The 9,916-nt window shown below is 54.2% G+C and overlaps 2 protein-coding genes across 2 annotated transcripts in view; one reads left to right on the top strand and one right to left on the bottom strand.

Moving 5' to 3' along the window:
* Positions 1 to 725: 725 nt before the first annotated feature.
* On the bottom strand, positions 726 to 2,178 carry TMEM271 (transmembrane protein 271). The gene has a single exon (XM_050790742.1). The coding sequence runs from the start codon at positions 2,176 to 2,178 to the stop codon at positions 1,033 to 1,035; it is 1,146 nt and encodes a 381-aa protein (XP_050646699.1). The 3' UTR covers positions 726 to 1,032.
* A 214-nt stretch (positions 2,179 to 2,392) lies between these two features.
* The window catches only part of LOC126954473 (uncharacterized), a 39,102-nt gene continuing 31,578 nt past the window's right edge, over positions 2,393 to 9,916 (top strand). The window contains exon 1 of the mRNA XM_050789976.1: positions 2,393 to 2,872. Within this exon, the coding sequence (XP_050645933.1) occupies positions 2,393 to 2,872 (480 nt within the window). The remainder of the gene's footprint in view (positions 2,873 to 9,916) is intronic.

Raw genomic sequence — 9,916 nt, 5'->3', positions numbered from 1 at the left:
TGTTATCATACTCAAAATTACCAGATTAACGAAATAATCAACAGGAAAATTATCTATGCCAGAAAAACTATGACTGATTTTCCAAAATAGGATTAGATTGTTCATATGTATTAACCAAAAATAAGCTCTGCTTTGCAGTTGAAACCACACAACCAGTTTCCAAAAAAAAAAAAAAAAAAAAAAAAAAAAGGAAAAAAAGAAAAAGAAAAGAAAAGAAAAACGAAAGAAAAGAAATGTATGGGATGTGGCATCAGTGTCTCTACACACACAGAAAGTTAGCTTTAGAAAGAGGCTGGATTCAGTCAACTAGCTAGCAGAATACAACTGTTCAAACTCAACGTCTGTCAGACCAAATGAAACCATTTCTCCCAACACTGACTTGTGCGTAGACATCCTCTAATTCCAATTTGATGAATATTCTCCAATAACATAGCAATTAATTTAATAAAGGAACTCACCAATTTTAAATTGCAATAAATTTACCAAACATTTTCACTATTTATGGAGAGCTTTACAGTAAGAAAGTATCAACAAAAGCAGGCACATCCGTGTACAAAGTGTTGCCGTTGGGTGTTTTCGCTTCTCCTTTCCTGAATTACCAGTTGCTTTTCGTCTCTGTCCGCTCTTCCTCCGTGGGAAGTCGCCGTCCTGGGGCGCTCGCTCTGTCCCCCTCGCCTCGGACCACCAGGCAGAGCAGCCCCAGGGTTTGGACTTGCCAAGAAAAGTGCAGTCGGGCTAGCCAAGCCCAAACATTTATTGTAAACTTGAAAATGGAATCCAGATATGAACGACACAAATAAGAAGAGAAACCTCCCAGATACAGAAATGGTCACATCAGGGGCCCCCTCCTGTGGTCACGGAGCCCGCAGAGGGGGCCAGGCCGGAGGCTGCAAAGCCACGTGGAAGAGGCAGCGCCCCTGAGGCCTGGCCCTGGACCCCACCCCGCCGCCCGTCCTCCCTTGCCGCGGGGGTCCTGAGCGGGGCGGGGGGAACGCAAGCACGGTCCGCGGGATGGGGGTCCGGCCCGCGGGCTCAGCAGGCCCGACGGGTCTCCCAGGGCCGCGGCGTCTCGCAGGGCGGCCGGCAGCAGTAGGGGTAGGAGGCGTTGAGGTCGGGGTCCGAGGGCGCGTACCCCGGCAGCTCCACCGACGGGTGCCCCCCGCAGCGCACCTCCGCGCCCGCCTCGTCCAGCGCGTGGAGGACGCCCACGTTGATGTAGGAGACCGCGTGGTGCGCCGCGAAGCCCGCGCAGTCCCCGGGGGCGGCCAAGTCCGACTCCTCCGGGGAAAGGATGGAGGCCTCGCTCGGCCGCTGCTGCAGCCGCCGCCCCCGCCGGCCCCGCCGGCCCCGGCGCGCCCGAGAGGCGAGCGGCTGCGCGCGGAGCCCGGAGCCGCCGCGGGGCCGCGCCAGGGCCCGGCCTCCCCTCCGCCTGCCGCGCCGACCGCGCCGGGCCTGCGACGACTTGTAGTTCTTGACGAGCAGCAGGCTGAGCAGGCCCAGCAGGCACTCGAGCGAGTTGAAGACGGTGGAGAGCACCAGGCCGCGCTGGTAGTCCTTCAGCTGGCGGCACTTGGCGGACGTGGCGCTGTCCAGGGTGCTGCGGGAGCGCGGGGCGCCGGGGGCCGAGCCCGGGGCCAAGCCGGGGGCTGAGCCGGGGGTTGAACCTGGGGCCGAGCCGGGGCTCGAACCTGGCGCCCGCGGGGGCAGGCAGTAGTGCGAGTACTTGCGCTCCACCAGGGACACGGTGTCGCCGTCGATCACGGCGCCCGCAAAGGCGCTGAGGACCCCGAGCATGAAGACCAGGACGCCGAGCAGAAGCAGGTTCTGGCTGCTCACCGGCCCCGGGGCCCCGGCCGCGGCCCCCGGCTCGCCCGGCGCGGCCTCGGAAGCTCCTGCCGGCGCCGCGGGTACCCCCAGACCCGGGCCCGGCTCCGACCCCGCGAGGGGCGCGTCCCGGGGTCCGCAGCAGAGCAGGGCGGCGCCGAGCAGCGAGAGGCCGGCGGCCAGCAGCAGCCCCGAGTAGAAGGCGCCGGCGGCGGCCCCCAGGCGGAACGGCTCCCCGCGCAGCTCCGAGCCCAGCGAGAAGCACTTGAGGCCGACGGCGGCGGCGCTGAGCGCGCAGGCGAGCAGGAGGCAGGAGGAGAGCGCGGCGCAGGCCCCGCGGACGCTCCACTTCATCCTCCGCGCCCGAGCCGGCCCGCACCCCGCGCGCCCGCCGCCGCCCGCCGCCGCCCCCGCCGCCTGCGCCTCCTCCCGGCGCCGCGCGGCCGGACCGCCGGCCTCCTCCTCATCCTCCCGCGTCCTCCCGGGCCCGCGCCGCCGCCGCCGCCGGAGCCCGCATCCTCCGCCTCCCGCCGCCGCCGCCGCCGCCGCGACCCCGCGCCGGGAACCGATGCGGCGCAGAGACCGCAGGGCGCGCGCCCCCTCCCCAGCCCGCGGGGCCCCTCCCAGGACGCTCGTTCCCCCCCCACCCCCCCACCCCGCCCGCGGCCCCGCGCGCCTCGCCCTGGCGCCGCCCTTCCCCGCCCCCGGCAGCCCCCGCCACCCCCGGGACGCCCCTCCGCCTCCTCCTCCCAGAGCGGGGGTCCCTGGCCGCGTCTCTCCGCCTTCCTTCCCTATCCGCGCCCCTATCCGGCGCGGGCCGCTGCGGAAACGCCGCTCTCCACCCCCAGCTCGCTCTCCCGGACCCCCTGGGCCCCACCCCCAGCGCTCCCCACCGCTCGGCGCCCCTGCGTCTGCGCTCCCCTCTCTCCCCTCTCTATCCACTGGGTCTGGGCCTCACTTCCCGCCCACCCGCCTGCCAGCGGCCGGGAAGCCTGTGGAAGTTATGGGGGTGCAGGGAGTTGGGGAGAGGGGAGCTCGTGTGCTAGGGGTGAGTGGGTATTGGGGAGAGCCTGGGTAAGGAGAAGGGGAAAGGGGGAGCCTGGGAGAGGAGGGAGGAAAGGAGAGCCCGGGTGCTGGGGTGGGGGGGAAAGGAGCCCGGAGAGGGAGGGGGAGGGGGCCAGGTCCTGGGGGGAAGGGAGGAGTGAGCCTGGGGAGGGAGGGGGAGGGACCGGGTGCTGGGGGGAAGGGAGGAGTGAGCCCGAGTGCTGTGGGGGGAGGGGGTTGTTCAAGGGATGAGGACGTTCAGGGTCTCTGGGAAGTGCTGACGTCTGCGCCTGTGCGGCGTGTTGCTTGTGGGTGCCTGTGTGGTGTGTTTCGTGTGTAGTGTGTGCATGTGTGTGCGCGCGCGTGTGCACGCGATTCGGGGGATGAGTAGGGGCGCTGACTTTTAGGACTAGCCATTTGAACTAAGCTGGAGCCGACGTCTTAGAACCTAGGATGAGTCTCGTTTGGTTTTAGTCTGCAAAGCTCGTCTGGATCAGACAGGAATTTTCCCCAGACGCGGGTGCACGTGAATTAATTCATCAGAAGGCGGTTCACGGCCTGAGTGAGGGGGACAAGGGCGGCAAATTCCTCCGCCTCATTCCTACCCTGACGATTCGAGGTGGGTGAGAGGAAGGCGTGGGGCGGCTGGGTGTGTGGGGTGGGGGAAGGTCACCTCCCCGGCCTCTCTGGGCCCTCCAGCCTTTTCCTGAGAAGAGCTCGCCTCGGCCCCTTGGTTGGGGGGATGGGAGCGTCTCCGGAAGGCCCTCGGCCGAGCAGCTGGGCCTGCACCCCTGGTCCCTTCCAGTTCGTTTCTGCTGTGGCGGCAGGAGGCTGGGGAGCCGATGACTCACCCTGCCGGCTAATTGCAGCGTTAAATAACTTTGCGCCGGATTCAGTGGCTGCAGCAGGGAACGCGCTCCGGGCGCCGGGGGAGGTGCAGGGACGCCCTGAGAACGCACCTCTGTCTGTGTCACCAACCTTAGCAAGTTCTGGCCTGTGGAGCCTGTGGAGCCCTCACCCAGAGCGCAGAGCTTCATGCCCCTGAAGGGCGCAGTTTGTCCCATGGTGCCCGGTGGGCCCGGACAGAGCCCCCAGAGGCTCTGTCTGAAGGAAGCTGCACCCACAGGCTGCAGGCAGCGCGGGCCCCTCGCCCACCTTTCTCGGAAACCATCTGCCCATGTGAATCTATGTGAAGGCCCTTCATGCGCTCCTGGACATCTGCGTGGGATTTACTTCAACTGCTATAGCTGCGAGGAGGACGAGCATGTTTCACTGTATTTTTAGCAGAGAGTGCAGATTTTAGAACCTCGCGAATGGTCCTGTGTATCCTGCACGATGACTCGCCAGAACAGTAGGAATAGTGACCCTTCATTTGCATTTATGGTGCATAGGTTTTCAACGGACAGTGTGTAAATCAGCTTGTATAATAATCGTGGCACCCACGCGCGCGAGCAGACTTACCATGAACTGACTTCCACTGATTATTGCGGTTTCCAGGGAAACGAGGTTTGCAGCCACCTCCGGTGAGGGCGGAGCGGCCTCTCCATTCCCAATGCAGCAAGGCTGCTGCAGCCACGACGATTAGGCTTTGGAGGAGGAAGTGAACTGATGGGGCCTCATCCTCCTCCCTCCCTAAAGGGTGAGGGTGGAAGGATGGGGCTGTGCCCTCTTAGGGCAGGGAAAAACAGCTTGGAGGGGTTTCTGCCATCAGAGATCCCATAGGAGGCAGGTCAGTCCTGCAGAATTTCTCCCCAGTCTGGCCACCAGCCTCCCCGGCCCCTTGCTAGAGGCCCCCATCCCACTGGCGGCTTGCTGCTGCCACAGGGCCTTTGCACAGGCACCTCCTGCAGCCTAGGGTGTGTCGCCTCTCCACGTCCTCACCGGCGTCTGCCTTTGCATTTCCCAGATGCTCGCTTCATCCCACTGAGGAGTAACTCAGTTTTGTGGGATCCCACTGCCCTCCAGGTGCCGCTCCGCGTGCTCTACACAGCCTACACAGCTTTTCATTCAGTCCTTGCGGCACACGAAGGTAGGCGGCCCCACTGTCCTCACAGAGGCTTCCTATGCAGGAGCCAGTGACTGGCGAAGCGCCGCTCACACTCAGGCTCCAAGAGCTGCCTCCCTGCGGTCCCCTGCCCCGGACAGACGCTCCTCCATAACAGGCAGGATTTCCCTGTGGTCCAAAGGTGTGTATCCCTGCCAGACTGGGAGTTCAGCTCACTGCGATCCTGTCCAGCTTGCCCCCATCTCCCATCCCCATCAGGATCTGGCTTTGCCCCAGCTATGTGGAACGAACGCATGAACAAATGAATGGGTGGGTTGCTCCATCTTGTGACAGGACGGCAAAGTCAGCTGGTTCTCCTCCTATGGCGCTCAGGGCCAGGTGAGGCAGGTGGGCCCACACGCAGACAGGCCCCCATCTCTGTATTGGGTGTGGGGAAGGGGCTCTGGGAGGGTGCATGCCCCAGCTGCAGGAATGTCAAGAGCAGAGGCCGTGGAGGAGACAGCCCGGAGCTGGCGCACAGTAAAGTCCTCAGGTAGGAGGGGCAGAGGGTGCCACCGTCGGGCAGCAGATGCCCACCCAGAAGGGTCTTTGAGCCTTGCTGGGAAGTTCAGATTTTACCCTGAGGATAAGGGAGGCCCTGGACCCGCAGGAGGATGCCCTGGTACGTCTAGAAGGAGCCCTGCCACTGGGGAGCTGGTGGGGTTGCTGCCCATCACGGTGCAATCACAGGTTTGCCTGCTCATCTCCCCCACCCTTTTCCCATCACTTCCTGAGACTCTGCAGATGGTCAGCAGTGTTCCTGAGTGGATGACATTGGGTTGGCAGAGAGAGGGGAGGGCAGTCTGTGGTCCCGGTCATGCAGTTTCCTTGTACAGTCCGTTGAGCTCACAGGGACCCGTCAATGACCCTTCACTCAGAGGGACGGCCTCTACACTTGAGCTGGTTTCTGACACCTAAAAACAGAAGTGGAAATGGGAGCAGACGCAGGCACATTTTCAAAGCTGATTCGGTTGCTTTCTGGCAGAATCCCTTCCCCCAAGCACCTGCGGGGCCCACCCCTTAACTCCGCCCCATGAGGGGACCTCTGGCAGCTGCAGTCTAGTCAGGTGATTTCCGGGGCTCAGGGCTCAGGGAGGGGCACCCACCTCAGAAAGAAGCGCCGTGCTTTTGAGAAATGACTTCTACAGGTTGTTGGGGAAAGAGGAGTTATTTTAAAGATCACAGAGCCCGTGATGTGCCAGGAGCATTCACACAGGGCATATAGTCCCCACAGCTGCCTCTGTGCTGGGGCCACCTCGCCCTCCTGTCCTAAAGACAAGGAACCTGAAGCCCAGAGATGGTGTCTTAAAACAATCGTGCGGTTTTTTTCTGATTACAACAGCAATTGTGTTAATCCAAGAATATTTTTCCTATCAACTGTAAACCTTATTTTAATATTTACATATTTATTAGCATTTAAAATTCAATCTCCTAGAATATTGACTTCAATTAGTTTGGCTGATTCTATTTTTTTTTTTCCTAATTTGTTTATCACTTAACTTTTTAAGTACTTTTTTTTTTGAGACAGAGTCTCACTCTGTTACCCAGGCTGGAGCGCAGTGGTGCAATCTCAGCTCACTGCAACCTCTGCCTCCCGGGTTCAAGTGATTTTCCTGCGTCAGCCTCCTGAGTAGTTGGGACTACAGGCTCCCACCACCACGCCAGGCTAATTTTTGTATTTTTAGTAGAGACGGGGTTTCATCATGTTGTCTAGGCTGGTCTCGAACTCCTGACCTCAAATGATCCCCCCACCTCAGCCTCCCAAAGTGCTGGGATTACAGGTGTAAGCCAACACACCCAACCTCTTTTTAGTGCTTTCATCCTTTATCTTTTTAACTACGTAAGTACTCAACATTTTAAATTATTAATCTTCACTGTGTTATTTCCAAGAACAATCACTACTGACCTTTCACTTACGCGGCCACAGTGTGTGCCTCTCTGTGTAACTCTGCACAGCTGGTGATTTATTGAAAGAACTTACTCTCATAAAACCGCAGCCAGCGAGTTCTCAGAGACACAATAATGCACCTTAAATATTACTTTAAAAGCTCTTATCTTGTGAAATGTAATCGATCCACAGAAAAATCATAAAGTATATATGTAATAGCTTAATGACTTATAAATGAGCATCTGTATACTTTCCACTCAAAAAACAGAATATTGCAGGATTTGAGTACACAACCTGTACCTTTCCAACTACAGCCTCCCTCCCACCAGAGCTTCTGCTGAGTTCACTTGAAATCACTTCCTTGCATTTATTTATACTTTCATTACCTTGACAAGCATCCCTAACCATTCTAGTTTGATTTTGCCTGGTGTTTGAACTTTATATTAATGGAATCATAGAACATAATTCTTTTTTTTTTTTTTGAGACAGAGTCTTACTCTGTCACCCAGGCTGGAGTGCAGTGGCCGGATCTCAGCTCACTGCAAGCTCCACCTCCTGGGTTTACGCCATTCTCCTGCCTCAGCCTCCCGAGTAGCTGGGACTACAGGCGCCCGCCACCGCGCCCGGCTAGTTTTTTGTATTTTTAGTAGAGACGGGGTTTCACAGTGTTAGCCAGGATGGTCTCGATCTCCTGACCTCGTGATCCGCCCGCCTCGGCCTCCCAAAGTGCTGGGATTACAGGCTTGAGCCACCGCGCCCGGCCTTAGAACATAATTCTTATATCTCTGGCTTCTTTCATTCAACTTTGTGTCTGCGAAGTGTATCCATGTTGCATGCAACGGGGGCTTTTTCATCGCTGGTTACTGATTCACTGCATGAATATGACACAGTTTATTATCCATTTCATTGCTGATGAACATTGGATCGTTTCTAGTTTGGGAATATTATTAATAAATTGTGAACCTTCTTATTTGTGTGCCCTGATGTACTTGGACATGCATTTTTGTGGTGTATACTTAGTGAAATTGCCGGTTCATTTGGACATGCATTTTTGGGGTGTATACTTAGTGAAATTGCCGGTTCATGAGTAACACCTATCTTCAGGTATTACTTTTTGTGCCCTTTTATATTGATACAATTTATGTGCAATACCAATCATTCATGTTAAGTGTACAACTCAGTGAGTTTAGACAACTGGACACTTCGTTATGAGTCACCATCACTGAGATGATCCAGCACTGTCCCAACTCCCCCCACGTTCTCCTTTGCAAGCACCCTCTCCCTCTGTTCTGGGCACAGGCAACCACGACCTGCTCTCTGTCACCGTAGCTTTAGTATGAAATTTCACATACATAGACTCAGGCAGCATAGTCTTTCCTGTCTGGCTTCTTTCTGTTGGCAAAATGCTTGGAGACTTTTCCATGTCGCTGTGTGAATCAATGGATCATTTGTTTTCATTGCTGAGCAGAATTCCACCAACATTTGTTTACTCATCCATGAAATGATGGACATTTGGTGTTTTTCCAACTGAGATTGTTATGAATAACGCTGCTATTGTCATTCAAGGACAAGTCTTCTGTGAACATGTTTTCACTTCTCTTGGGTACATCCTTAGAAGTGGTATTGCTGGACTGTATCAAAAGTTAATATTTAACTTTCAAGAAACTGATAAACTGTTTTCCAGAGTGGCTGTACCATTTTGCATTCCCAGACCAAAGTGTGAAAGCTCCAGATGCCCCACGCCCTCACCAGCCCACGGTGTTGTCAGTCTTAATAATGCTGACCATTCTGGTGGGTTTGCAGTGGTATCTCATTGTGTTTTAATTTGCATTACGTTGACAACTAATAGCACTGAGCCTTTCATATATCTTTAGTAAAGAGTCTTTTCAAATCCTTTGCCAATTTTTTAAAAATTGGGTTGTCTTCTGGTAATTGAGTTGTAAGAATTATTTATACTTTCTGAACGTAAGTTATTTATTGGATAAATGTTTGGCAAGTATTTCCTCCCAGTCTTTGACCTACCTTCTTATCTTCTTATCAACATGTTTTAAAAAGCAAAACTTTCCATTTTGATGGCATCCAGTTATTACTTTTTTCTTTTATGGTTTTTATGTACTACTTAGGAAATAATTGTCTAAACCAAGATTACAAATATTTCCTTGTCTTTCAGAAGTTTTATGGTTTTAGCTCCTAAGTGTACATCTGTGATCCACTTTGAATTAATTTTTGTAAATGGGGTGATGTAATATTCAAGGTTTTTATTTTTGCACATGGATATCCAGTTGTTCCAGTACCATTTCTTGAAAATAATCACCAATACCATTAAATTACCTTGGTACTTTTATTAAAAATCAATTGACTGGAAAATGTGGATTGATCTCTAGGCTCTCAGTTCTGACCCATTGACTTATATGTCTGTCCTTTTTTTTTTTTTTGAGATGGAGTCTCACTGTGTTGCCCAGGCTGGAGTGCGGTGGTGCTATCTCGGCTCACTGCAACCTCTGCCTCCCGGGTTCAAGCAATTATCCTGCCTCAGCCTCCCAAGTAGCTGGGATTACAGGCGCGTACCACCACACCCAGCTAATTTTTGTATTTTTAGTAGAGATGGGGTTTCACCATGTTGGTTAGGTTGGTCTTGAACTCCTGACCTCATGATTCACCTGCCTTGGCCTCCCAAAGTGCTGGGATTACAGGCATGAGCCACTGTGCCCAGCCATGTCTGTTCTTATGCTAACACCACAGTATCTGGATTATTGTAGCTCCATAGTGAATGCTGGAATCAGGTAATGTGAGTCCTCCAACATTTTGACTCTTTTTCAAAATAATTTGGCTATTTTAGGTCCTTTGCACGTCCATACAGATTTTAGACTCAACTTGTCAATTTCTACCCGAAAATGTCTGATTGAGATTGTATTGAACCTATATCTTAATGCGGGGATAATTAGTATGTTAGCAATATTGAATCTTCTAACCTACATTTACTTAGTCTTCATTAATTTATCTCATCAATATTTTGTAGTTTTCAGTGCACAGACTTTGCACACATTTTGTTAAATTTCCCTATAAGGATTTCATATTTTTATATTTTTCATTTTGTAAATGTTAAAGAAATAAGA

This window comes from Macaca thibetana, chromosome 5, assembly GCF_024542745.1.
Source record: "Macaca thibetana thibetana isolate TM-01 chromosome 5, ASM2454274v1, whole genome shotgun sequence".
NCBI classification, from domain to species: domain Eukaryota; kingdom Metazoa; phylum Chordata; class Mammalia; order Primates; family Cercopithecidae; genus Macaca; species Macaca thibetana.
Note: the sequence above shows the minus strand (reverse complement) of the source record. Positions and strands in the feature narration are given on the sequence as shown.

Coding starts and splice junctions, on each gene's coding strand:
- TMEM271 (XM_050790742.1), bottom strand. CDS start 2,178: ATGAAGTGGAGCGTCCGCGGGGCCTGCGCCGCGCTCTCCTCCTGCCTC.